We start from the raw sequence: 27,284 nt of genomic DNA on the forward strand, positions 1-27,284 counted from the left end.
ACACTTTTTATACATCGCACATGGTCAATGAAACCAACAAAGAACCAGTTCAAAGCCATATATAATTGAGCCGCATGGTTCTTTATGAGTGTTGGCCCAATAACAATAGCTCAGGCGACCCATGATTAAAATAGCTGTTTAAGTGGCGATATCAGGGTGAGGTCTCAAGCAATGCCCAGCCAATTGGATAACACTATGGCGTTCTTGCTTTAAACCTTCTACCAAAGACCTTTCACTTTATAGATAGAGCTTCTATTCAAGTATTAACAATGGATATCGTAGAGGATACAATGGGGTACCTATAATACTGATTTTCGGCTCATCAACTTGCAAGTAAAAAAATACGCATCTGAACATCGCGGGGTCCACCGGAGCCCCTCCGGTCATTGGCGCACAATAGAAATATCTTAGGAGTCGAGTTTTCCTACTTCTTAAATAGGATATTGTAGAGTGTACATAGTACACTCGGGTATCATTAACTTTACTATGTACTATGTTGTATACACATGCCCAACTACATAGTACTATGTACTCTGTACCCAATTCAATGTTGTAATCTTCAACCCGTTGGAGACCGTTTGATTGTTCGGATATACGGGCCGATTGAAATTATCGGGGTAAGTGTAATACAACCCAATACATTCAATGTTCTTCAAACATTGAAGAATAAAAATAAATTACCTAGATCATTGTGCGAAAAGAATGTGATGTTGTATACTTCCAGCACGTGAATAATACCTCTACCCAACTGCTCCAGGGCTATTTAGTACTAACACTTTCACTCTTTTTTTATATTATAAAAAGTATACCAAGCCAATTACACCAAACGACCCCAAATACAACCCATCTCAATTCCCTTTTACCTAATAAATCAAAAGTTGTGCTTTCGGCAGTGATTAGGGCTGAGGGCACGCGGAAACCATCGGAATGGGAGAGTGGGTATGTAATCAGAATACGTCCGGGCCCGGCGGGCTGTAATTATCCTGAGACCTGCCTCAGGTGTCGGTGATCTATGGGATTTACCTAATATGGAAATGTCCATGTAAAAGAGGGATATCATTGTCCTAAAACTCCAGATTCCATGTTCCATACACTAGAGAAACATCTACCAATGTCGAACACTGACCAATACCTGTTCACGCGGATCGAGATCCATCGCGCCCAGTGGACCCGTCCCTAAGCCCAGGCGCATAAGGACCTGCCAGACGAGCTTGCGTTTGAGATTCTCGCGCACGCAAATCTTCTCCAGGGCATCGTGGCCATTGAAGTACTTGATGAAGATAGGCCAGTACTTTTTATGCAGGGCCTGGTTATCGTTGGGCGTGATATACGGGCTGGCGTTTTCGTCTCCCTGGACGATTGGGTTGTCGGAGAATCGGGAGAGGATTTCGTCCAGCCAGCGGGACTCGAGTGGGGATGCACGGTGCGGGGAAAGGATGAAAGAGGACAGCCGGAGAGCTGTTGATTGATCGAGGAGTTTGTGGGAAGAGCGCAGTTGGGCGTGTGGGTCGAATCGATTAGGCGTGGGTGTTTCATCTCCGCTACCGTGGCTATCGAGGGAAGACGACGAGGAAGAATTCACGTCGTCATTCTCATCATTGGAGTCACTGTCCTCGTCGACCGATATCGAGTTTGAGTTGCCCTTGGCCAGGTATCGCTCGACTTCCTCCTTGCGCATCGCCATCTCCACGGCCATTTTGATCTCGGGTGAGACTTTGATGCGCGCGAAAGTGCGGAGCTGGGTGACCCAGCCGCCGCGCAGTAACCAGGCCAGAATAGTAAAGTATATCTCCTTGTGGTCTTTGCTGGGGATGAAATTGCTATAAGGGCGAGGGGTACCACTGAGAGTGGAAAGCATTTTCGGCAAACTAGGGTATGTTGGGAATGCTGTCTGATAAGCGATCGTAGCTATTTCAAGCTTGCTCAAGTCACAGTTTGGAGAGACAATGTACGTGTCTCGTTGGTTGATGGGAGGGATGGCCCGAGCACGACGCCAGTACACAAGATGACTTGACAACATCTGAATATGGGATAGTGGGATTCCTGATGATACTGATATCTGTGCAAATGACTTGGTTGGCTTGGAGCATCGGATATAATGCGCAAGTGCGGGGGCAAGTGCTCCCCCAGACGCTTCGACATCTTTGACAATGGCGGCTTCGCTGTCCAACAGAAGTAGAGCAAAGTGCTTTGCCAGGACCTGATGTGGCGTATTGCTTTCATCTGCACTTGGATCGTCGACGGGGGTTGCACTGTCTGCTGTCGTGAGCCACAAACCTGGGTATGCTTTATCCATAGGACCAGTAAGGTACGGTGTGGAGGTCAAAGGTGGAATCTGGAGCGAGATGGAGACATCCGGGCTGAGCGATACGGATGCGATTTTGGATGCCGATATGCTGCTATAGACTGTGTAGATAGCTCGAGCTAGAGAAGACTGAGATATTAATTCCGAGTAAAGGTTATGTGTCGATGTTTCTGTACAGTATCAGTGTGAGCTCCAGCAGGGTTGCTATTAGCATAAAACACACTTGTCTCTCGTGCTCTTCTCCGCACTTGCAGAATATGTTGAGACTCCTTCCACACATAGTCAGTGCGAGCCTGTTCCCATTTAAGGGCCTTGGCGAATTTCTTGATGACATTCTCGTAGATTTCCTTCACACGCATGGAGTACTCCAGCAAAGGAGGATCCACAACAAACACCACATTGAACATTGTCATATGGTCTTTGTCCTCTGAATCAAGCGGCTCATCTGGTTTCCCAGGCCGTCCGCTAGTTGACCCACGCTTGCTCTCTGTTGGCGATGTCAACGACTCCCCAATGGAAGCGACACTAGCTCCCAGATCAGGCGAAGTAACAAATTGATCGTCCTTCTTGCCTTCCTCGGCACTCTCATTGTGACCCAACTCCCCACCGTCCCATTCAGGACGAGGCTTCTTCTGCTTCTTGCGTCGTTGCTTGCGCCACGAGCCATCCTCGCGCACAAAGACCGGCCACCCAATAAGCGCCAAATCATTGATCCCAACCTCAAAACGCCGCTTATGCCATGATCGAGACGGACTAAGCAGTTTCTCCCACACACTCCCAGGAACACCCAAAAGCGACTCCCAAGGCGGTCTAGAGCTCCCAGGTCCATCATCAGGCCGATCAGACGCCGTCCCCGCATCGTCGTCAGGATCCGGGTCGGAGGCAGCAGCTCGTTTCCGAACCGACGAGCCACGCCCAGAGCCTAGCGACCCAGGGCGCTGAGTTTCACCGGCAGCAGGTGGTGTCGCAGCGGGGAGGTGATCATCGAGGCCGAAATTGCTAGCGCGACGACCCGCTAGCACGGAACTCCCACCAGCATGGCTCTGAGTTTCCCTTTCATCATCGTCTTCGTCGGAGCTTGAGCCGCTCTCAGAGCTTGAGCTTGAATCGGTATTCTTGGATCGCGTGCGGGTGCGCGAGACGCGCCGGCCGCCCCTGGTGGTGGTTTTGATGCGGTTCTCGCTGAGGGGGTTTGGGGGGTAGTGGAAGACAAGGCGGGGGCCGGTGCGAGAGCGCACAATTAGGATGATTGCCACGAGGCACGGGTCTGGTGGCCGGGCGATCGATGACATTTGGTGGCTCGGGGCTCCGTGGAGGAGTTGGAGATTGTAGGAGAATGGCTGGGCGGGAACGGTTTCCCATGCGGGGAACCGCAAAGGGCGAGAGCCAACATGTTGCTACGATTCAGATTAGTAAAATTTTGCGAGTTTTGATGCTAACTCATTTACACGGATTGTATTTACTTATTTCTTGTGTTGAATAGGTACCAAATACATTTTCTTATGTGTAACGCCTTGAATAATGCCAGCACTATCCGAATATCACGGAATAGCGCCACTCTTCCATATCATACAATATCATGCAATGTCTCGCAGTCCCATATCAGCTCTTCTGTTCTGGATTTGTTGTGCCTGCAGCTGGTGTGGCTGGAGTCTGTTCGTTCCCATCTTTAAAGATCAACCCGAGGTTCTCGAAGTTATCTGGCGCCATAAGGTTCCTGTTCACACACGTTGTCTCGATCAGCACTTTGCCCCGACATTTGTCACGAGCACAATTCCTCCTCGATTGCAGTATCTGGTGCGTTCGTGTACTGGGTTGACCTACTTGTCCATTCGGCAGGAAAGGTATTCCTTGGCCAATTTGCGACACGCCTCATCGTTGGTGCCTCTGTTCATCTTAATACATTTCAGATATCCCGAGATGATGTGCTTGCATTCTCCTATTGTCCCAAATGTTGATTAGCTCCATTGTATTTGCTGGTCTTGCCGAGTTCCTTCGGGGTATGGGGTGTGTGGCTGGCGTACCTTCGTGATCAAGAGGAAAGCTACCGCGCTCAGGTCTGTATACGGATTCATTGGGTCAGCAATTATGTAGAGCAAGAGATCCAATCTCGTTCATTCACTAGACAACATGTCGCTGGCGCAAATATGCACCATTGGGATCATGCAACTTACGGTGATGGCTTGTAGTTCACCGATCCACCGCCGGGGGCTCCGAAACTCATTTCCAAGAAGAATGAGCGTATATCCGCTCTGAGTATCAACACAACGGGATTCTGGATTTGTACAGACGAGAAACTAGCCAGCGAGGTGAGTAGCAGTCGGCGAATGCGAATCCAACCCTCCGAGAAACAAACAGGACAAACTAGACAAACACCAGCTCAGCCAATCACAGCTGCAGGATACGGTCGATGATGCATGAGATCACTCCGGCGTCTGGGGAATAGGACTCGGGCGCTCGGATATAGATTTTATTGATGGGAAACAGGTTGTGTTAGGTTGGACACGTTCTTTGTTCATACGAGGCCTGTGCGGCCTGCTCGTTTTGTTGGTTTTGTTGTCGAATTCCCCCTCGGTGGTGGAAGTATATATATATCGAGTACCACCTCTCAACTCTGGATAAACCCAATATTTTTACAACGAACCCACCTCCATCACCTTGATCATACTCTTACTGGCCACTGACCTATCAAACAAACTTATTAAATCATGCCTATGTACGTGGAGCTTCATCAGCACTGCCTTGCTTCTCCGAGACATATTAACCGGGTCTATAGGAATCTCGAAGGAAGCTGCCAATGCGGCGGCGTCGAATTTACTCTCCAGTCCCAAACACCCGTTCCCTACCAGCTATGCGCCTGCAGCATCTGCCGCAAAGTAGGCGGACACGTCGGTGCTGTGAACCTAGGCGGCATCGCCGATAGCCTGAATATCATCAAAGGCAAAGATCTGATCAAGTATGACCTATCCATATCCACTCACTGGCAATTTCGAGCACAATATCCGCGGGGAGACATTTCATATAATAGAATATGCAAATAACATTACCACTCACATATACTAACATTATGACCAGAAAATACACTGCCATCAAAGACCGCGGCACACCGGATGAACAGCTTTGCTCCTCCGAGCGGAACTTCTGCTCGAACTGCAGTACTATGTTGTGGCTTTGGGACCACCACTGGCCTGAACTGATTCATCCGTTTGCCTCTGCAATCGATACGGAGTTGTTAGTGCCCGATGAGATGGTGTGCATCATGAATGGATCCAAGCCGGCCTGGGCGCGGTGGCCGGAGGGAAAGAAGAGTGTGCACGAGGTGTATGGTGAAGATAGTCTTGAGGGATGGCACAAGAAGCATGGGTTGTTTGTCGAGTAGGGAAATTTCATGCAGCATGGGGGTAACGTGACTAAGAAAAGGATTTACGGAATGGGTACGAGAACAACGGACAAGTCCAACGATTACAATGTGAAAGTGTTCAAGAAAAAATATTATTTGGTATTAAGCTATTATAAAATGCCAAGTGGCTCCTGTAATGCATATTAGCAATTGATCACATCACAAATTTGAGTGAAATAATGGTGGTCAAGGAAAAGATCAGTTCTCCAAGGTGAAAATAGTTTATCGACATGATAGTTCAGAGATAGAACAGTATATTGGTATTCATCATGCAATAGTAGGACAGGGAATGGAAGTAGAGTAAACTCACGGTCAACGAGCCAAATGGTCTACCGGGGGTATTCCTATTTGTTCACTTATGTCAAGTCAGCAATGGAATTCGAGCAATAAGCAAGAGTCAAAAGTGAAATGGAGACATGGCATCTAAGTCAGGCTTCAGGTCAGTCAGCAAGAAATACGATTTATCCGATCCATAGGAGCAACATACCTCATTAAATCAGATTTTTGTATAAATGTTCATTCCCAGACCGAAGTCCAGGTCCAACAGTGTGAATAACACATTCATCATGCAAAGTATGACCATGTCGAGGAAGGGCAGAGAGATGAGTGATGAATTACCTAGAATTTCTGTTAGAAATACTGGTCTCAACTTGTCGAGGCGACATGAAATAATTGTGAAAAGGGCAATGGGTCAGGTGACGAATTCTCAACAAGTAATCCACCTCCATACACCCACAGAGTTTGTACGCTCTGGTTTTGTTGGGTGCGGGAGATAGGTACGTTATGTCCGCCCGTTCGTTCAAATTTCTTCATGCAAGGCAACAGCCGCAATGGAGGGATAGGATTGAATGCAAGTGTAATGTACCTGAGCGAGAGATTGTTAGTCAAGGATCACTCAATGAATGGCTTATAAAGTAATGATGTTGTTGTGATGGGTCAGACAAGGCTGAAACTTAAAAGTATGACAGATTCAACATGGATCTTATGATTGAGGAATGCCTTTGCATGTCTATAATATAATCATCCCCGGGGGTTTGGGATTGAGAGAGAAAAAAAAGATTTTCCTTACCTTTTGAAAAAATGAAACTGAGCATTCGCAGCGCTGGGATTAACCTCAGGCTTTGAGCACAGCTGGAGTGTGTGCCATCATTAGACACAGTCCAAGCTGAGAAAAGAAAAACAAAAGAAAGAAAGTGAGATCTGGAGAATTCCGAGCGATGCAGAAGGAAAGAAAAAATCTGCGGGTGGAGCTCGCTATATAAACTAAAGCGGTAAACTACGGTAGACGTGTACGACCTTTAGCGTTGTTTGTCTTGGCATCAAACATCGGCGAAATAGCTGGGCCGAGAGTTGGAGTGGGTATCAGTGGGTATCGTGAAGGGAACCGTATGTGCATGTGGGATGGCCAGTCAAAGAAGGGATGGTTGGAGACCCATCTGGCAATACATACTACTGCGATGGGGAGATGACTTGGACTTGCTTGTAAATGTTTCCACCTAGTGCCTTCCATGCTTGATGATGCAAGTACAGTGGGTTGTGTGGCCAGGCCTTTCGTATCGATAGACTGGTATCCCAACTGCTTGCAGTATACCGAATAGCATGGGCCGAATAGCATGGGCCTCGAGTGTTGAGCAACAACAAAAGGTTGTTGGGCAAGGACCTCGGGAGCATCTCGATACCTCATGACCAACTTGGCGTCAAGATAGAGGGACAGTGCCGACTGCAGGAGGCAGAAACCATCAGCACGCAATTTGTGGCGCTCGAAAATGGTTATTGGAGAACAGCATCCTAACGAGCTTGGTAAGGAAGCGTGGAGTTTCTGATGAGAATGTATCAAAAGCTAGTCGGATCGCAAGAGCCAGTAGCGTGATCATGAACATACAAACCTGTCAGCATAAGATTTCCGATCTAGCAAGGTGAATGGCTGTTGGTGTTTATGGAGGTGTATTTGTCACCTGAGCTAGTGGAAGGCAGGGCATCAGATGAAAGCTGATCAGAGCCTATCGCCAGCATAATGATAACACATCCAAGACCCACGAGGTTCATTGGTATTCTATACGGAGAAAAGCTAGCTATGACGAAAGCCTCAAGCTCACCGAATGAGTTTCATACTCCTAAGCTTCATATTCTGGACTCGGTGATGGGATTACGGAAGACGTCATTTCCATGTCATCAACCCGAACCATAAATCTGAATTCGTCACCTTGACATGTCTTATAATAATGTCAATCCTTTAGTATGCTCTGAATTTGAGCTGGAATCATTTTTGACATCAATTTATCCAAGATGCCCACAAAATGGAAGTTGAACACGGGAGCGGAGATCCCAGCCATTGGATTCGGTACCTGGCAGGACGAGGGTGAGCAGGAAGATGCCGTAGTGGAGGCACTCAAGGCAGGATACCGTCACATCGATACCGCGCGCGTGTAAATAGCCCTGTTTCCTGACTGAGACGACCAATAAGTTCAATTTACAATACTGACTGTATACCAGTTACGGAACCGAGAAGGCTGTCGGTAAAGGCGTCAAGAAAAGCGGCGTCCCGCGCGAAGAGATCTTCATCACGACCAAGCTATGGAACAACAAGCACCACCCAGACGATGTGGCACCAGCCTTGCAGCAATCCCTAGACGATTTGGGAATGGACTACGTTGATTTGTACCTAATGCACTGGCCCGTGGCTTGGAAGAGAGGCGAGGAGCTCTTTCCTAAGAAGGATGGAAAGCCGGCTATGGAGAATATCGACATCGTCGACGTATGTTGCACATTCGTTTCTTGATCCACGAGTTCAAGCGCGCTGACAACCAAGCAGACGTACGCAGCAATGGAAAAGCTGCTGAAAACCGGCAAGGCGAGAGCGATCGGCGTCTCGAACTGCGACAAGTCTGATATGGAGCGCCTGATCAAGAACAGTTCTATCGCTCCCGCTGTGCATCAGATCGAATGTCATCCATGGTTGCAGCAGCATGATTTTACAGCATGGCATCGAGAGAATGGTATCCATATCACGCACTACTCGCCGTTTGGGAACCAGAACAATCTCTATGGTGAGAAGGGGAAGGGTGGGCCCAAGAAGCTAATCGACGAGCCTGTGTTGGTCGAGATAGGCAAGCAGTACCACAAAACCGGTGCTCAGGTTGCTCTTGGTAAGTGTGATTGATCTACCTGAGTTTAGTTTGTATGATGCTGACTGCAGTGTGTTTTGACAGCTTGGGGAGTCTCGCAGGGCCACTCGGTGCTGCCGAAGTCCAAAACACCCATGAGGATCAGGGCCAACCTACAAGGAGACTTCAAGCTGAGCCCGGAGGACATGAAGAAGATAGAGAAACTCAACAAGAAGCTTCGTTTCAATGATAGTAGTGATGAGTTTGGTAGGGTCTTCTTCAATGATCTGGAGGGAAAGACTTGAGGTACATAGGTGGTGTTTGGGTGGATTGAGAGATATGCAATCAATTCAAGAAAATTAAATCATACCTATTGAATATGGGCAGCTTGTGCTGTTGTCTTACATGCATCGAACGAAGGTCCCGATGTAGAAGCTTAGGAGATCAGATCAAAGCTTAAATGCATTGTGACGTCATACGTAGGTAGAATGTCAATGTTGTAATTGTTCCCGGCATCTCTCACTACTTTGAAAAACAACATACACTGGTTCAGCAAATCCGTCATGTTACCAGCAGCTCATGGATTTGCTTTAGTGACCCCTGCCTCACGAGGATTGGGGCTCGCCTTCGCACAGCAGCTTCTGTCCCGGACCGAACTCCCTGTGATCGCAACGGCTCGTAAGAACTGCGACGAACTCCAAGAAAGATTGCTGTCAACCAAGGGCATGCCTAAAGACGCAAGACAGAGACTCCGCGTTCTCCAAGTCGATGTAACAGGTAAAAAAAGCAAACCAATTCTCGGAAATATATTCTTCTCGGCAGTACAGGGCTAATCACCTCCCTAGATGAGTCTACAATATCAGCAATGGCAGATACAATCCGCCAGGAATATCCGAACACACCACTGAGGCTAGGATTAACAATCCCCGGAGTTTTGCACGCAGAAAAATCACCTAGTAAAATCGATTCTGCCGATGCGTTGGACAGCTTCAAAGTCAACTCTCTCGGGCCTCTACTACTCATGAAGCACCTCTCCCCGTTCGTCCCATTGAAGATGTCACCAGAATTCCCGACAATAGAGACCAGCTCTGCAATCGACTCCCCAGGACCGCTGTTTTTGCCCTCACATGCCATCTACGCAATGATGGCTGCTCGAGTCGGCTCAATATCCGACAATGCCTCGGGTGGATGGTATTCCTACCGTGCAAGCAAGGCAGCTGTCTTTCAATTGGCCAAGACTTTTGATTTGCATTTGCGCGCGAAGAGTGGGCAGAGGGCAATTTCTGTGGCGTTGCACCCTGGGACTGTGCACACGGATTTTACTAAGGATTATTGGGGAAGTAGGGAGATGTTGGAGCCGACTCAGGCGGCTGAGAAGCTGTTGGAGGTTCTTGTGGGGTTGCCATCGGAGGCTGAAGGAGGGAGAGGGGGGTGTTGGGATTGGAAGGGGAAGGAGATTTTGCCCTGAGGTGCTCAAGTCCCCAAGTGTGATTTCTGTGAGCAATATGATTTCTTATTAGAGCAGATGCTTTTTGTTTTCGGAGGTTGAATAATGCTATTATGGTTCTGAATTGACCTCTATCTCTGATGCCAGACGTTCTGTGAAACTCGGAACAGTCGTAAATCCCCACTACAACTGTGCGCTGGTTTCCTTGTGATTGCGAAAGAGGACAAGTGAAGATATACCTACAACGTCTCTTCTGGGCTTGTATTGCAGCCACATGTAACTCGAACGTACATATCTCACCGTTCTAGCTAAGCTCTGTAACAATAGCACAAAGATGTCGATCGACCTATGCCCTTTGGCACGCTCTCCTCATCTACGCCCTTAGAGGGAATTCTACACTCTTATACTTTCTTCTTTGGGCCATGATCTTGCATAACCTGCTTCTTCGGGTTTGGAAGTTGGAAGGCGTTGTGTGAAATGTACCGATACGCAGCGGTATAGGCGCCAGCTGCCAAAACCCTATTTCCGGTAAATATTGATGCCTTGATGCTAAGTTTTGGCCTGGCGGCCTGAATTAAAACCGGTAACTAGTTAATTAGAAGATTTAAAATAACTAGTTAGTGAATTTCTGACACTTCCCTTAATAATCAAAGTAGCCTGATTTTGCTGGCACTTATAACTCTCAAAAATGAAGCTTTTCATCCCATACAAATGGAGATATCTCGACTTTTTTAGACGGTTTATAAGTGCCAAACTGAAGCCTTTCATCCCATACAAATGCAGATATCTTCATGTGTATGAGATCAAAAGCTTCATTTTAGGATGAATAATTTATATTACATTGTATAGGGTGGTGTAAGGAGCGGTCAATAACCAGGCCAAAACTAGGCACCAATGCATCAACATTTACTGGAAATAGGATTTTGGCAGTTGGCGCCTATACCGCAATAGTACCAATTGTGCTCTGACTGCACCGCCTTTGTCGTCCACACGCAAACATTTTATCTCTCATATGCCGCCGGTTCTTCTTCAATTAGAATTTGCCTGAAAACATCTAACTTCGAAATGATGTCCTTTAAGGCAGATATAAGTACGCTTTTCTACATTCTGTTTATTGTGGTAAGATAATGAATTTCCAGTCTGGCAATGCCTTCTGTTGACAAAACTCGCTATTAGGGAGGGGCCATCTCCTTGGTCCTTGGGGCGTAAGTCACTTTCTTCATCATCTCTAGCCAGCGTGCAATCAACGAGAATAGTGACCAATAACCTACTCACGGAACAGGATATCTTGGGCTCGCACCTCCGCATTGCATCTTCCTTTACCGACATGGGTTCCAGCCGTCGCGACCGTAGTTCCCCCGACCACTTTACTCACCCTAGTGGCCCAGCAAATCTTTTCTACCCGCTTGAACAACGAGACAGCTCGCAATCGTCGATGGAACACAACACTTGATATTTTAAATCAGGCCCAGACAGTCATATCGACCATCGTGGCTACAGCAGCACTTGCATACCTCTTTCCTGACACAACCCTCTCTTGTAATCTGAATCAAAAATGGCAGGAACTTTTCCAGTCGAAGAATTCGGACGTGATCCGGTCAATCCAAGATAAACTCCGATGCTGTGGTCTCAGAAGTGTCCACGACAGGGCATGGCCTTTCAAGGACCGGAACCACGGGGACAATGCATGTGAGTTGCAACTGGGCTATCAGAGGAGTTGTTTTACCCGTTGGAGAGAGCACCAGCAGCGTACGTCTTGGATGGTTTTTGCGGCGGCAGTTTTTGTTCTTGCGGCGAAGGTGAGCTTACTGCATACTGCCACCGTGAGGCTTATAGTATGGTGGCTGATATTACGCAACTCTGTACAGATAGCTTTTGTCCGGCTTTCCGGCCATCGAACGAGTTGGATGGGCGCAGAATCTGCGAGCAGGAGGACTGAATACCAGCGTATTTCACACCCGGTGATGCAGGGTGAAGGGGACAATGAGAATGATATCGATGAGGAGGCGCGGAGGATATTACTACCCCAGTCGAACACCGAGCATAGAAACCACTGGGAGGTAGATTAAGTGCGAGGAGCTTTCCGCCCAGCCAAGGAGGAGAAATGTACTACCAGTGAATCCCTGGCCATGTCCGAATTGAATAATATTAGACAATAATATCTATCATATTCATGAAATCATTAGATAATGGTGATACTATGTACCGTAATAGTATATGGAACAATCTATCACTTTTGTAGATCTGGCGATGCCAGATCCACTACGTTTCCTCTTTCCAGTTTTCTTTTGCCTCTCCTTACTCTAAAGCACAGCCTTGGTATAATGTGTCCCTTTTCATTAGAAGGGAGATACATATGTACAACTGTATCTTTTCCATTTCCATTTTATGCGGACCGGGCCGGGGAGCCCCACAGGACATCAGAGACCCGCGCGGGGTACAAATAAGCAAAATTTGTTGGAAAGGCCGAAGATCCGATGATTTGTATATACAGATTACAAATTCTGCCATTGTTCGTATTCGAGTGGTATTTAATATTGCATCTTACCTCTTTGATACGCTCTGACCTGACTCAAATACAATAACTTGCTGCTTTGCATCCAAACCTACTCCAAGATGACCAACAGCCCCTCAGACAAACTTCGAGTCGCCATTATAGGTGGTGGAATCGCCGGCCTCGCTGCTGCTGCATTCCTCCGCAAATATCACCATTGCAATATCATTGTTTACGAGCGTCGTGATGCAGACTCCCAGGAGACTTCGGCGGCACTCGGGCTTGGAGATAATGGCATCTCCATTGCCAAGCAGCTTGGCATTGACAGGAAAGAGATTCGTGGGGTTGCAGGCGCCGGGTACCGGACTTACAACATCCACGAGAAGGAGATAAGCAAGTCGCGGATTGGTGATGGGGGTGAAGATAGTGGCATGTGGCTTGTCTATCGACAGGATCTTAAAGACGCGCTGTTGCGGAGAGTCACCGGTGATGGGGATGGGGAGGCTATCAAGGTACTATACGGTAGTCATGTGGTGAACGTTGATCCGGAGGCTGGTATTGTTGAATTTGCAAACGGAACTTCTGTCGAAGTCGATCTAATCATCGGTAAGTAAGGAAACTGAAAGTTAAAAAGATGAGTTAGTTGAATTGACCTCTTTCCAGGGGCGGATGGAATCCATTCAAAGGTCCGTGGAGCCGTCATCCCGGCTTCGCATCCAGAGCCTGTCCCGTGCGGTCTCTCAATGTATCGATTTGTCCTTCCAATGGATGTCGTCATGGACACCGTCGCGACGCACGGAACTATTCCAGCGATGTACAACTACGACGACGGAACTTTCATAGCACTTATAGCTGCTGGAGATAAAGGCAACCGAAATGTGATTATGTATCCCTGCCAGGGGCATAAGCTCATGAACTGCGTTTGCGCGGTCCCGAACTCGAGTCTCAAGAACCCAGAAAAGCTTCAATACTCCTGGAACGCTAAGGGGAGTGTGCAAGAGCTATTGGAGGAAATACATGACTTCCCCGAGTGGTTGAAACATGTCTTCAGGTGAGTGGTGAGCATATTTTATCCTAGGATTTGCTGACAAAAGTCAACCAGTCGCACCCCTCAAGTTGCGCTATTCCAACTTCGGGACCAGGAGCCTTTGCCCACGTATGTTAAGGGCCGAACCGTTTTGATCGGTGATGCTGCTCATGCCATGGTACCATACCAAGCCCAAGGCGCCAACCAGGCCTTTGAGGATGCGGAGGGCCTCAACGTTCTATTTGAAAATGCCTCCGACCGTAACAGCGTTCCCGAAATCTTGAAAATCTGGGATAGCATCCGCCGGCCACGGGTATCGGCGGTTCAGACGGGTTCACGGGCCTCCCAAGCTAAGATTGCGACGAAGAGTGCAGGGGATGCCATTCTGTCGGTAAAGCCTTATGTTGGTATGAGAGAAGCTCTTGAGCAGCTGGAGACTTAATGGATAAGAATATAGCCCTCAGAATTTGGGATTTGCCTGAAATAAATATTTGGTTTTAATCAAAAGGACTTTGGAGGCTTAAAAGGTAATTATCACTCCATCTTCAGCATAAGTAAAGGTTAAAAATGACTTCACGCCACCTACATATACTAGGTATATGTATGTAGTATGGTAGGTTCGGTAAAGCACTTTGCAAAATACATGTCTAGCATTTACAAAAAAGCAGGGTGGTTACGAAGATTATACGTTCCATGGTTCTGATTTTCTGAGTTTGTATTTAGTACCTAAGTAGTATACACTCTTCTTCTCTTCCTCGGAGTACAAGTACACCTATGGCATGTCCCAAAATATTGATAACTCTCACTGCCATTGTAGTCTACTTCAGAATGCGCTTCATCATTGACACATGTGGCGTGCCAAAAATATCCACCGTCTTCACAGCATCGAACCCAGCCGCTCGATAGAGTGCAACTCCAGCTGGTGTCGCAACCAAGTAGCAATCTCTTCCTTGTGTTGCTGCTTGCTGTACGCCCCAGTCTAGAAGCATTCTGCCAATGCCTTTCTTCTGATGCTGCGGATGAACGCCGAGAGAGTCAAGATCTGGCGCTACTGTCAGAATTCCTCCTCGTTTGCACATTCCTTTGATAAAGCACAAACTTACTCCATACGTCAGAAGCCCCCTTCTCACCAAAAATTTCGCGCTCGTCCTCCATTATAATCTCACGCAGTTCGGCAAATGCAGCCTGGTCCATGCCCGCAAACGTCCTTTTGGGTCGTGGTAGCTCTTCCTCGTCCCCTTCAACAGGGGCGAACCACATCGAATACCCCACAACATTGCCTAGGACATCGTCAAAGGCAACCATCATCACGGAACGCTTTGCGTGCAATCTGGCCGATTTCCGCGCAATGCTCCAGTGTCGGATTGCCTCGCTGTCGGTCCGCTCGGGTGTTTGCAGATGGGGCGGGAAGAGGTTGCGGGTGATGGCGTCGGTGCTGGGATCAAAGGCCACCATGGAGAGTTCAACGATCTCAGTGAGGTCAGCCTCCCTGGCTGGGCGGATTTGCACCATGTTGCCTTGAAGGTTGTATGTTGCTGAGGGGGGAAGGAGGCTGATTCCATGCACGGGCCATTGACCCGTTTATCTGTTAGCTTAGAACTTTTGTACTTTGATAGGACTTCGGCCTAAGCCACGGGTCGTTATCATGTCCTTTCCGGTGTAGCTCCGTGCCGACTGCGCCGCAGCCCACGATAAACAAAATAGCCTAAGCGCACTAAGTCTCGATGTGGGAATAAATACAGCGTATTTTATCTCTAGACTATAGCGAAAACCAAGGTTCTTGTATGGGGTCTAGAGGCGCCATATCTGGCGTTTCGCACTTGATGTTACAGTGGGTCTGGGGACATGACAAGGTCAATTGCGCATTCCCCTTCTAGCCTGCCATTGGTTTGCCCCCATTAAGGCCTATCAGTTCTGAGCTTCCTGAATGTGAAGCCGGCTATCGTTTTATTCGCGTATGAGATCGTAGGGCCGCCTGCAACGGCCAGTCAAGGTACGTTCTACTGCGCTACTTGGGAGACATGGCAATGAGAAATCTCGCAATGTGTCTTCTAGCTCGTTGGAAGTCCGTAGGCTAAGCCATAGGCTGCTTCTCACCCTAGGCTCGAGCATCTCGTATGCCGTCACTCGCCGCCGTCGAGATGATCTTGCCAATCTCCTCAATATCCTCGAGTCTTTTCAACCAGAAACTCCATCGATCCATGCTCATCGGTCCCGCCGTCCAAAGCCTCCCCTCTCTCTCCAACCCCCAGCACTTCTCACCTTTCTTCGCCCCTTCTCTGAGTCTCTCCCCGGCTACCTTGATCCACACCGCCGCAGCAGGTACCTCAAAGTCCCACACTGCATGCTGGCATTCAAGCGCCTCGGAGATGCACTCATAGCCCCAGCTCAGTGGCAAGAGACCATCTTCAGCATTTGGTCCCGGAGCAGCCATTGCACAAGAAGCTTCTACAAAAGCCTGGTGCACGTGGGCCGCGCGAATCTCCGCTCTTGTGGCTGGATCCAACGTCGCCAACACTTTGCGCCAGTGGCTCTGCTTCCATCTATCTGACCACGAGTGGCCGAAGCTCATGAGACCTTTCCAGACTGGCTGGCCGTTCTCTTCGTCTGGTAGCTGGTTAAGTTCCTTTAGCAGGTCGACGAGGGCGGGTGTATGGCTTTTGGGCAGCTCAAAAAGCGCGTCTTCGATTATGCCAAATACGCGATCTCGCAGGTCGGTCTTCTTCTCGGAGTCAGGAGGCTTGGTCATGGTGGCAGCTGTCTCGGATGGCTTGGAGTCGCCTTTTAGGTATGCTTTGAGAGCCGCAGCTTGATAGGGATGCACCCCAGTCTCTTCCTCGCCATCCATGGGTGCAGTGTGTTGGTCGAACCAAGCGTCATTGGCGGTGGAGCCGAAGCCATCGAGCTCGACTGATTTGCATGTCATTTGTTGAATGCTGGTGTTTATGATGACGGAGAGGGCGCTTGAAGGAATGATTTTTGGGTCTGAGTGTTTGGGAGACGAATAGTAACTGTGCTGCGCTGCTGGGGTGGTTATGTTCGAAGAAAGAAAGGAATGGTCGCAATATCAGAAACTTCGAAGAGTGGCAACTAGACACAACTACCCCACGATTGATGCGCGGTATATTTCTCCTGTTGCAACAATAGCCGCCGAGAGTGACATCATTAGGCAGCCAGTTATGACTGATATGTCGATCATCCTGTTTAGGACAAAAAGTATTTCACTTTTGGATAGGTGAGCTGTTCCTAAATAGGAAACCGACATTGGCCCCCGGCCCCAATTCCAATCGACCCCAATCACCCCCTGCCCTAAACTTCACTCCATTCTCCCCAGGAACGCGGAAAACCGCTTCATAATTCGCACCGGAAATAGCGAGATGCCCGACACGATAACAACTTGTTCAGTCTAACGCCCATTCACGCCCGCACACTGCATTTACTATCGTCTTTTCTCGCCCGATTTCGTTGACATTTGACGAACTGTACAACTCTGTTTTGGCCGAAAAGACGGGCTAAAATCGTGTCCATCTCAAGCAAGATACCTTGCGCCGCCAAGCCGGTTAATCCCGTCAACCGCATTGGTGGCGTTTGGGGTCGAGATGATATCACTAGCTGACCCCTGGTCTGCAATGACAATACATCTTCTCAGAACCTTCGTCACACCGAGACCCGATCAGTTAAACAGGCGGATTGACAGGCGGATTGATACCACTAGAGATGATATCCACTAGAATTGATGGGGGCCCTTTGATCAGCGAATGGGTCCAGGTCTTGATGGCATTCCGAAGCAAGATTCTATTGCTGATGCTTTCCTTCCTGAGATGTTTTAGTCTTTGGACTCGTCATACTTGGTCTTAATAGGGCAGTCCATTCACCCCCTTTCTGAGATGTGCTCCAATTTGGGGGCCTTTTCTCACTCTCACGGCTGACGCCCCCAAATCCTCCTAGCCTTGTGTACAAACGAACGATGTGAGTGGGTAATGTGCGAAGGTGGGAGTGGTCAAATGCTTGATACTAAACTATGTACTCCGTACAGGGCACTGGACTAGCTTTTACCCATACACAGCCTCCAGAGAAAGAAATCATAGCATCATAATGTAACCTTGTCCCAGCTCTTGCGCGATATCAGCTTCTCTTGAGATGCAGGATCCCGTTATTATGCACGATATATTACAGCGCCTAGTTTCAAATATCACATTGTCAACTGGCCTGAATACATCGACGATTATGCAGGTGGATACGCGAATCACGGCTGACCGCCATGATCAGCTTTCCCCCTGGATTTGCCTGTAGCCCACATCAGAGTTATCCTATATAGTTCTTCTGTATTCAATATATATGAAATCTAGAGATTTCGCACATTATTTCCGATATACTTCCTTCATTGTATTCGTAAGCTTCCTCCGTAAGCCGATCGTCTCTCCGGGCGCCATTTTTTGTAAGTCTGTGACTGCTGGTGTAAGACTTTCACTCAGTCTTTGTGAGTCTGTCAATAGTTATAAGAGAGCCATTGCCGGCTTTGAAGATTCGAATGACAAGCACTTAACCCTTATCTCAGCACCAATAAGCAGGCCGTGAACCTGGGTCTGCTGAGCCCTGCCGAGACGTGAGGCGCGAAGAGCTATTCACATCCGTTCGACAACGATAACAGCAAAGATGTGCAGCTGCACTTCCCTGCTCACTGCCCGGAGCACGATGAGAACCGAAAGGAGTACCCGCTCGTCAAGAATAACAGGAATTACGGGGATTAGCGTGTCGTATTTTATTACGATGGCAAGGCGCAGGGTGTCCATGGTCACCCGTTGGTCTACTACTGTGGCTTGATGACCCATGAGGGTGCGGCGCCGGGTGGTTTCGTGCAACACCCCGATGGAAGATAGGCTGGCGTCAAAGCCTACACTCAGACTCCTAGCATTGAAACCTGTCCGTGAAAGGATTTTGGAGGTTGTTGGGCTGAGTGATTGCATGGAGCGGGCTTCTATCCAAGTTCGCTCACCAACCCCGATTTTGGTCATGGGGTGGTATCTTTGTATCCACGTCAGCATTATATTTACATGTAGGATGTAACGAGTTTAGTCTACAAATTTGGCCTGTTCCATTTCTGCGAGAACTCCAGTGGAGGATTGTTGCGACTTCCATCCCCTTCACTTCAACATCTTCTTCACTACTTGGTTTCTTTGGGCGCCGTTTCTGTCGCAGTTCATGCGACGCAAGAAAATATTTTCAGCCGGCAAACAGACAATATTGTCCGAAAATTTTGACTACAGAATGGCCGAGAAGAATGATACACTGGTTATTTCATTCAGTTTGAAACAGTGAAAGAATTAGGATGTCATATACTGTATAAGACTATTGTTATTCCGGGGCTATTCCTGATATGGTAAAATCTTGGCATTAAGGCACCTAATTCGGGATGTACTGTACCTGCGTCTGGGCTCTGAACCAGACGCTTTGCAAGGAATAACCAAGTCTGCATTCTATCTCTTGTCTTGGCTATCATTAACTGTTTGGGAGGTAGAAAGTCTTAGACGTCGAACAAAAAGGTTACGAGCTCGACCGTTTTTTACATCTAGTACTCCGGTATACTCCGTACGGAGTATGTACTTCGTTGACACTCTCAACACCCCCGAAACCACCCTATCTCAGCTGTATTTTGTACGTAATATGAAGATGTATTAGTAGTTATCGTAGGCGCCACATTGGACCTGTCTAATCTTTCTTCGGCAATCGACAATGAAAATGCCCTAAAGTCGAGACGCGTTCAGGGGGCTGGGAGTGGAGCGATTAGATAATCCACTAACTCGCCCGCGGGCAAACCTTGGAACGCGTCCACAAGCGAATATAAATACCTTCCCAATCCCCTTTCTTTCCTCTAGAGTTCTCCCAGCTGTGCCTGCTTGGTCTTGTCCACCAAGTAGCGGGTCCCTGAGTCTCCCCCTCGGCTCTTTGGACCTTTGCAGGGAAGGAGTTCTCTCACCCCCCTACCATCCCGATGAATGGCTTTGCTGCTCACTGGGATGGAGACGTTCATCTTAAGGTACTTTCTTGACCCTCGGTCGTCCTGCCCTCCGACGAGGATCGTTCGAGTACCTGATGGTGGGCATCGCTATGTGATGCCGCTGGTTTTGTTATCAGTAACAAAGATGTGCTTCACAGGGATGGTGGCTGCAAAGCCCCGTCTCTGCGATGGGAGTTAAAATTGTCGTCATCATTAGTGACCAGCAAAGAAAGGCGGGTTCGTCCTGTCTATCTCTGCTTGAAATGATTGATTTCCAACAATTGTCAAGATCTCCCATCAGAGATGCGCGCTGAGTAACCCTCGCATTAGCTTGAGATCCTCGCGGCGTCGCATCAATGGTGGGATCCTAGAGGTCTCTTATGGGGAATGGTGCCCATAAGAGTTTTTCGTCTTGAGTTACATTGCCTCGATTTACTTTCTGATTGGCTCTTCTCGCGAAGTCCCCGCGGCACACCTTCGGGAAGCTATGGTGGACACTTGCTCCAGATGCGGCGTGATCAGAGAGGGAGTCCGAAGCTTTTTTCTCAAGATGTTTACGGGGCTCTCATGGCTTGGATTCGTCTAGGTACATGAAGCCGGCAACTCAACGATCTGAGCATCGTTCAGGGATTACGGAGCGAATACCGGGCTCATACCCGTGTTTCAATCCACCAAAATCGTTGATCAGAGCTGAACCGAAAGGATTTACGATTTGTGAGGCCATTGCTACGACTTGTATAATCTAACTGGAAACATCTGCAGGTCCCTTCGGGAGGACAGCAGAATTTCCAGGAGGACTGTATGAAGGAAGAAGGCACGGGGAGAACCGGTCCCCATCCTGGTTTGAACCTGCTGACTGTTCTTTGTGCCGAACAATCCGATCCTAAGTCGAAGCAATGATCAACACCCCTTCGCTTTGTTGGAGTAGCATTGTCGAGATACCAGAGGGCCAGCCGCAATGGCCCCTTTATGAAACCGCTTGCGAAACATCATAATATGGTCCCGATGTCCAGCGAGCACGGAGCGAGTCAAGGTTTACACCTGCGGGTAATACCAAGTGGAAACCTGGAACTGTCTGGGCTTGGAACAAAGTCCAACACTCCGGGAAAAGAGTGAGAAATCCTTCTAGCGGGAGGCTGATGCACCACGGGTCGCAGCCGTGTGCTGAAAGCCCCGGCGGATACGTGGCAGATCTGCTGAACTGGACATCCCTTTAACCCTCGGCGGGTGTTTAGTGAGGTAGTGATGTCCCGTTTTTTTTTCTTATATCCTTTGGTTATTCTAGGGGGATTCATTTTGTTGAGGCCATGGCTGCTTTATGGACGGTGATTCATTTTCACCTCACCTCGGTGACGACCTAGGTGATTGTTCGGATCTGCAGTTTTATGGCCTCTTCAGCGTCCGTTGAGAATCATATAACTGGTTTTCGATGTACGCTGAAGGGGTCATAGAGCTGGAGCACCGAACGTCATCAAGTCAACGAGACGCAGAGCACTCTTTACCATGTTTCCAATTGAAAAAAAAACTAATCCCAGCTCTCGTTATAGACTAGTTTCAATTCAATCAAGACCTTCTCCGTTTCAATTATTCTATTCAATGTAGCCTTCCATCTCAAGTTGACTTGGCACAGTAAATAAATCATCAGAACTGATTGCATAATTTTGTTCGAATAATTTCTCCCATGAAGTTGAAGTGTTCTTAAAGACCATCAGCCCCATCCTAAACTCTATGTTTCTTAAAACCGCTGACTCCCTGCCTGCCTAAGTATGCATTTCTTATTTCAAAATTTGTCTTTCAATTTGGAAACTCGTGTTCCCTGTTGGACTATTACTTTTCTGGTAGACGAGGGCATAGAAATGAAGAAGAGATGCCAACCAAAACACGGCGATATGGAAAATCCCGAGGGACATGAGGCCAACATCCGTCGCGTTTGTCAAGTTCATTGTCGCTACTGATCATTTTTGTACTCGTAGTCAAGAACAGTTCTGAAGCAGAAACGGCAAGTCTATTTTCGTTATTCTAAAAAAGACGGTCTATATAATGCAATGCAAGCCAAACAGCTGGTGTATCTAAATCTAATCAAAAATGCAAGCCTTCATAGAGTTGGGCTGAATATACTCCGACGCATTGCGGAAGCTGGTGAAACCCCAACGAATCTGTCCAGCCATGGCAATCTCAACATCCAAGTCCTGAGCGAACTTCCAAGCGAGACCGGTATCACGCTGGAAGGCACGGCCAACAAGAATGACATCAAGATCATCCTCGTTGAGGATCTTCTCTCCCAGGTTTCCGTTGTTGATCATACCAACAGCAGCAACAAGCATCTTATCCCCAACAGCCTTCTTAACAGCCGCAGCGTGAGGAACCTGGAAAGCAGGACCCGAGGTAATCTTCTGAGCAGAGTGCACACCACCAGTACTGATATCGATCAAATCGACACAGCCCTGCGCGGCAAGCGCACGAGCAAACTCAACCGTATCCTCAAGCGTCCAGTGCTGATCAGCCGGCACGCTCTCGTTAAGCCAATCGGTAGCCGAGACACGCAGGAAGACGGGAACATCATCACCGACAGCATCACGGGTCAACTGAGCGATCTCCAAGGACAGACGAATCCGGTTCTCGAAGCTGCCACCGTAGTTATCAGTGCGCTGGTTGGCAGCGGGACTCAGGAATGACGAAAGGAGGTATCCGTGAGCATTGTGGATCTCGATGAAATCACACCCAGCAGCAATAGCACGCTTGACAGCAGCAACCCAAGCAGTCTTGACCTCAGCGATATCATCCTGGGTCATGGCAATGGGGATAGGATCTCCCTCAGCGAAGGGAATAGCACTGGGAGCCTTGACGTTATCAGTCCAACCGCCGACGGAGTTGTTGGCGACAACGCCGCCAAGCCAAGGAGCCACGGTCGAGGCCTTGCGGCCGGCGTGTGCGAGCTGGATACCAATTTTCTGGCCTTGGCTGTGCGCAAACTCGACGACTTGCTTGAGAGGCGCGATCTGGGAGTCTTTCCAGAGACCGACGCAGCCGGGAGTGATGCGGCCTTCGGGGACGACGCCCGTTGCTTCGATGATCATGTTTCCGGGTCCGCGCTGGGCAATGGCGCCGTAGTGCGCCATGTGCCAGGCGGTCATGTGGCCATCATCGGCACTGTATTGGCACATGGGAGCAAGCTGGAGTATTGTTAGCTGTGTAATTTTGCAAGATATTGGGTCGGGATTGTACATACACCCAGACGGTTTTGGAAAGTTACTCCTCTGACGGTGAGAGGCTTGAAGAGCTTGGGAATGGGCTTTCCGCTCGATTGAGGATTGCGAGCTGTGCCTGCCGGGGGGCTCTGGGCAGGGGTGAAGTATGAGATGCCCTCGGCGGGCTTAGCGGAAACGTCAGGCCAGGTCATTTTGATGTTATTTAGGTATGAATATTATTATATTTGTGAATAATTCCATCTTCCAGGGGGAGACTGGCTTGATTTATGTACTGATCTACTGTGGGGAAGTTGAAGATTGATTTATCATCTGAAAATTTTGAGATTCATAACCATCTAATTTTGGAGGCGAATCAATCACGAAATATCCACGGAATGTAATATTTCACCCCAGAATGATCCCACTTTTGACACATGGGTCCATTTGTCAGGGCGTAAAGCGAAAAGGGTCCTGAAGAAAAAATATCAAAAGTCGCCGAGGGATCTCCACCCGGTTGAACTCGGTCCCGAGCTCCCGATTCGGCATCGCCCGGGCAAAAAATGATGACATAATGTCTCCGACAGGGCCTAATGGCACTCCGGTTCAAACTCTGAAGTTTAAGCTTATTTCTATCAAGTGCATAGATCTGGATGAGCCCGTTAGATACATGTGTATAGCTTCATTTGACGGTTGATGTTATACTAATATTCATATCCATCTGGCGCTAGAATGGATGTAGAGAGTTCGCACCACTCTGAATCTAGGGCTGGCCATCGCAAGGCGTAGTACTCCCTCTCCGGCACACTATAGCCCGCAGCGCCCCAGTCAATGATCCCTGTGGTTCTCCCGTCCTGAATCATGATGTTAGACTGGTCCAAGTCGCCATGAGTCAGTATTTTGACTTCTTCCTGGTCAGTTCCAGACATAAGAAGTTCTTCAAAGAGAATATCCGTTTCTGTCTCGAGCTTGAGTTTGGGCGGAGACTTATTCATAGCCTCCACCATCCCTTCATTAAATTCTTTACGGGAAGCAAATGGCCCCTATTCGTAGAATTTGTTATGCCAGGGGTGCTGGAAAATGATCTCCTGGCATGGGCCGTTATCGACCGTCCCGAAAAATGGTCCCTTGATCTGGCGCCATTGCTGTACATAGTCTCGTAGCTCCTGTACGAGGGGCTCCTTTAGCATTCGGGATAATTTTGACCAAATTTTACCTAGCTGGTTGCCGGGTATTTTCTCCATCAAGATAAATCCGATTTCCTCGATCATGTAGGCATTGAAAACTCAGGGGACAGGGACTGATGTTTGATCCTTGACTAGAATCATAGCCTCCGCTTATCCCATTTGAACGCCTTGTCCAAATATGTTTGATGTCTAAATAGAAGACTGCGCCTGACGGGAAGAGCCGCCTAGACCGGGCAAGGATTAAACTCTTAAGTTTGAGCTTATTTTTAGATCCGTTCCCCGGGGAACACGGTCCTGTCAGACAAAAGGCCTTGAGCATTGACCCATATGTGCCGAATCGCTCATCAAATCTGAACTGGATAAAGCAGACTTTTATGATATTCCCTCTGATCATAATGTGCAACCGAAGAGAAGAGTCTCTAGTTACGCAGACAGAAAGTCATTTGAGGAATTGATCGTGCAGACGGTTTTTCAAAACAGCTGCGCTTTAACCTGAATAGTCCGAAAACGATGAATCCCACACGCTTCGATGGGAATGCCATTTGAGCTTTACCTACGCATCAACGAATTCAACTGATCCTATATCCATGAAGTGGTGGTATTGTGAATGCCCCTCCTCCTGTTTTGGCGACTGAACTCGATTGGATCAAGGGTGAAAGGCAAGAGGGCCAAATGTGCGGTCGAGCTGTTTTCATCCATTTGTGTCGGACTCCTCGGTGAGCTTTTAGATCAGTTCAGGACAGACTGACCCACTCCATCGGTGGCGATAGTGTAAGAGTGTGTGTGGATTGCCGTGGGGTATTTGAGCGCAGACATGGTATGTCCGTGAATCTGTTATTCGATCAGGGGTACAAGTTGCCAGCCGATAGTCAGCGCAGTGCCTTTGTTCGTATTCGAGTTTGAGTGGGGGAAGATGCCCATGATTGATGTGCTCGAAGGTGATCCGTTGAATGGGAATGTACTGGAAAACTGGTGATAGCAGGCAGATTTTCTCCGCCCCCAAGTCCGACTGAGTATAGCGCATATTCATATCTCTTCTCTTCTCTCTGAGACTTTCGTAGTGTGCAGGGTTGAGAGCGGAAATCGGCGGCGGTGCAGACGACGAAGGTGGGCATTGATGATCTCAAGTGAAGACTTGCGGTTTGGGACTTGCACTGACCAGTCAGTCAGGATGCAGACAGTGGCTGTATAGACCAAAGAGTGGAAGATATGGCAAAAAGTAGCGTATGTTTGAAAGACTTTGTAAAGACTAATGGGACAATGAGTGAGAATGTGGTATCTGTCTATAAGGACGAATTGAACTGAAAAAGGCGAGGTGGACGTAGGAAAGTGATTAAGGTATACCTAGCGGACCCACCTTCCCTTTTCGGAAGTATATGTTTCCCCAGGTTCCTATAAATTCAAGACAAACACAAGTTCCTCGACTCTCTCCCCACCCCCCAGTGGCTGAGTGGGTATGTCTGCTAGCAATTGCCCCCTACCCCCCTGCTAGTCTGAGTTTGATTCCTCCGCCCACGATCCAAAAAAAAAAAAACATTCCACTTATGCATTCCCGACCCTTCGGAATTGGGCGTGGCCTAGGCATAGGTACTGGGCATGGGAGATATCACCTTTATTTTTCTTAATTATTTTTTTTTAAATATCTTATTGACTTGATGTTACTTACTACACTTCGTACCTAGATTTTTCTAAAAGAAAATCAAGGAATATTATATTCTAACCTTTATATATAGGCAATGCATTCTCAGGTACCAACACGTGATATGGACCCACATTCCCCTTTCGGAAGCATATATTCCTATAAGTTTTACATCCACGTCTTCCTTTTAGCCGACAGTTCTCCTAGTGACTGAGTACGCACACAGATCAAACACGCTGTCACTCCCAGCTGCTGGCGTTTGATCTGCTCGTTCCATAATTACATCCTAAAAAAGAAATATGCTAACTCAGTGCTTCGAACATGAATTGGGTGTGGCCTAGCACGGGTTGAAATTTTCAGTTTTTGTCTTTTTCTTTTCCTTTTTGTATATATCTCTCAACCAACCTGAACCACTATGGCCATATCCAGTGAGGGCAGAATATGAGCGAGTGGAAACCATAGATACCCGGAAAGATAATATCATACATGATGGTTGCGTAATATGCTAATGATCATTGCACGAAAATATAAAAAAGTGGTAGTCTTGAATGCTTTCTCCTGCTAAAATGAGATTGACTTTACGACACAAGACATATCCTTACATGTATGCTAAGCCGATATATATATTTACATACCGTTGGATGATACTATCTCCAATTGCTTGCTTGCTAGCAGGCTGAGTGATTGTTTGCTAGACCTAAGGGTAAATAAATATCCTGCTTTTTCATGTATTCATAATCATGGCTTTTCCATTCTCTCTCCGCCGCAGCGAATAGCTGTAACGCATACATAATTGGGTGAGCTTTAACTATCAGGATATGTCTATAGAGAAGCCTGCGGTAGTCACCTTAGGGCCCGGCATCACAAAGGACAAGTTAGTCCAAGGTAAGATATTTAAATTCCGTTTGTTTCATGAATCAAGCACTAACGTATTTATAGCCTGCATGAGAATGCGGAAGCTCGGCAAGGGGCAGTCTGTGGTGTTCTACATTCCAAGAGACATCCAATTCAAGATTTTGGCACTCAGTGGCAAGCATACCAACTCCGAGATCACAGTCTCGGATGTCCTCCGCTGGGCTGTTTCAGAAACATGGACGGAGCTCCGCCACAGAATGCCCATCTGGGCGGTTCAAGGCAAAAGATTTGAAAGACAACGAGCTATCTGGGGGAATACGTCCGCAGATTATTTCGCCGGGCTTTCCTAAAGTCAAGCCAAAAGCTTTCTGGAAACGGAAAGTCAGAGTCTCCAACACCGCTACCGACCTGGCCATGCAGCAAGTTCGACATTGGATTGTCTAGACAATGGAATCCCAAACTTGGGATTGATTTCCGAACGGTGCAAAGAGCTTGACAGTCTCGAATTCAATTCTTCCGCTTTGCAGGAGGAGCAAGAACGCCAACTTGCTCCGGAAATTGAGCTTGAGCGGGAGGTCCAAAGGCCTCCGCTAATGACGCCAGACCAGCATCAAATCCATGATGATCTGTACTCTTTTTTCCG

General features: G+C 48.0%; 13 protein-coding genes across 13 annotated transcripts; 6 read left to right on the forward strand and 7 right to left on the reverse strand.

Moving 5' to 3' along the window:
- Positions 1–1,105: 1,105 nt before the first annotated feature.
- N7517_001066 (nitrogen permease regulator 3 family protein) lies at positions 1,106–3,597 on the reverse strand (the record flags this gene model as incomplete). Its single annotated transcript, XM_056718796.1, has 2 exons — positions 1,106–2,475; positions 2,529–3,597. The coding sequence occupies 2 exons, from the start codon at positions 3,595–3,597 to the stop codon at positions 1,106–1,108; spliced, it is 2,439 nt and encodes an 812-aa protein (XP_056582931.1).
- A 1,416-nt stretch (positions 3,598–5,013) lies between these two features.
- N7517_001067 (GFA family protein) lies at positions 5,014–5,684 on the forward strand (the record flags this gene model as incomplete). The annotated part of the gene is made up of 3 exons (XM_056718797.1): positions 5,014–5,021; positions 5,082–5,261; positions 5,381–5,684. 3 exons carry the CDS (start codon positions 5,014–5,016, stop codon positions 5,682–5,684), a joined length of 492 nt encoding a protein of 163 aa, XP_056582932.1.
- Positions 5,685–7,991: 2,307 nt separating this feature from the next.
- Positions 7,992–9,114, forward strand: N7517_001068 (aldo/keto reductase; the record flags this gene model as incomplete). Its single annotated transcript, XM_056718798.1, has 4 exons — positions 7,992–8,131; positions 8,199–8,460; positions 8,518–8,851; positions 8,915–9,114. 4 exons carry the CDS (start codon positions 7,992–7,994, stop codon positions 9,112–9,114), a joined length of 936 nt encoding a protein of 311 aa, XP_056582933.1.
- A 560-nt stretch (positions 9,115–9,674) lies between these two features.
- On the forward strand, positions 9,675–10,277 carry N7517_001069 (uncharacterized protein; the record flags this gene model as incomplete). The annotated part of the gene is made up of 1 exon (XM_056718799.1): positions 9,675–10,277. The coding sequence occupies one exon, from the start codon at positions 9,675–9,677 to the stop codon at positions 10,275–10,277; it is 603 nt and encodes a 200-aa protein (XP_056582934.1).
- A 1,047-nt stretch (positions 10,278–11,324) lies between these two features.
- Positions 11,325–12,325, forward strand: N7517_001070 (uncharacterized protein; the record flags this gene model as incomplete). Its single annotated transcript, XM_056718800.1, has 4 exons — positions 11,325–11,375; positions 11,433–11,461; positions 11,539–12,055; positions 12,125–12,325. The coding sequence occupies 4 exons, from the start codon at positions 11,325–11,327 to the stop codon at positions 12,323–12,325; spliced, it is 798 nt and encodes a 265-aa protein (XP_056582935.1).
- Positions 12,326–12,872: 547 nt separating this feature from the next.
- N7517_001071 (FAD-dependent oxidoreductase) lies at positions 12,873–14,219 on the forward strand (the record flags this gene model as incomplete). Its single annotated transcript, XM_056718801.1, has 3 exons — positions 12,873–13,356; positions 13,414–13,801; positions 13,853–14,219. 3 exons carry the CDS (start codon positions 12,873–12,875, stop codon positions 14,217–14,219), a joined length of 1,239 nt encoding a protein of 412 aa, XP_056582936.1.
- A 376-nt stretch (positions 14,220–14,595) lies between these two features.
- Positions 14,596–15,289, reverse strand: N7517_001072 (GNAT family N-acetyltransferase; the record flags this gene model as incomplete). The annotated part of the gene is made up of 2 exons (XM_056718802.1): positions 14,596–14,819; positions 14,881–15,289. The coding sequence occupies 2 exons, from the start codon at positions 15,287–15,289 to the stop codon at positions 14,596–14,598; spliced, it is 633 nt and encodes a 210-aa protein (XP_056582937.1).
- Positions 15,290–15,875: 586 nt separating this feature from the next.
- N7517_001073 (DUF3632 domain-containing protein) lies at positions 15,876–16,703 on the reverse strand (the record flags this gene model as incomplete). Its single annotated transcript, XM_056718803.1, has 1 exon — positions 15,876–16,703. One exon carries the CDS (start codon positions 16,701–16,703, stop codon positions 15,876–15,878), a length of 828 nt encoding a protein of 275 aa, XP_056582938.1.
- Positions 16,704–18,402: 1,699 nt separating this feature from the next.
- N7517_001074 (uncharacterized protein) lies at positions 18,403–18,792 on the reverse strand (the record flags this gene model as incomplete). The annotated part of the gene is made up of 1 exon (XM_056718804.1): positions 18,403–18,792. One exon carries the CDS (start codon positions 18,790–18,792, stop codon positions 18,403–18,405), a length of 390 nt encoding a protein of 129 aa, XP_056582939.1.
- A 3,058-nt stretch (positions 18,793–21,850) lies between these two features.
- On the reverse strand, positions 21,851–23,175 carry N7517_001075 (NADH:flavin oxidoreductase/NADH oxidase; the record flags this gene model as incomplete). The annotated part of the gene is made up of 2 exons (XM_056718805.1): positions 21,851–22,948; positions 23,005–23,175. 2 exons carry the CDS (start codon positions 23,173–23,175, stop codon positions 21,851–21,853), a joined length of 1,269 nt encoding a protein of 422 aa, XP_056582940.1.
- A 489-nt stretch (positions 23,176–23,664) lies between these two features.
- N7517_001076 (uncharacterized protein) lies at positions 23,665–23,967 on the reverse strand (the record flags this gene model as incomplete). The annotated part of the gene is made up of 1 exon (XM_056718806.1): positions 23,665–23,967. The coding sequence occupies one exon, from the start codon at positions 23,965–23,967 to the stop codon at positions 23,665–23,667; it is 303 nt and encodes a 100-aa protein (XP_056582941.1).
- A 36-nt stretch (positions 23,968–24,003) lies between these two features.
- On the reverse strand, positions 24,004–24,231 carry N7517_001077 (uncharacterized protein; the record flags this gene model as incomplete). Its single annotated transcript, XM_056718807.1, has 1 exon — positions 24,004–24,231. One exon carries the CDS (start codon positions 24,229–24,231, stop codon positions 24,004–24,006), a length of 228 nt encoding a protein of 75 aa, XP_056582942.1.
- A 2,505-nt stretch (positions 24,232–26,736) lies between these two features.
- N7517_001078 (uncharacterized protein) lies at positions 26,737–26,991 on the forward strand (the record flags this gene model as incomplete). Its single annotated transcript, XM_056718808.1, has 1 exon — positions 26,737–26,991. One exon carries the CDS (start codon positions 26,737–26,739, stop codon positions 26,989–26,991), a length of 255 nt encoding a protein of 84 aa, XP_056582943.1.
- Between the last annotated feature and the right edge of the window lie 293 nt (positions 26,992–27,284).

This window comes from Penicillium concentricum (assembly GCF_028827145.1).
Source record: "Penicillium concentricum strain IBT 3081 chromosome Unknown utg000001l_segment0_segment0, whole genome shotgun sequence".
Lineage (NCBI taxonomy): Eukaryota > Fungi > Ascomycota > Eurotiomycetes > Eurotiales > Aspergillaceae > Penicillium > Penicillium concentricum.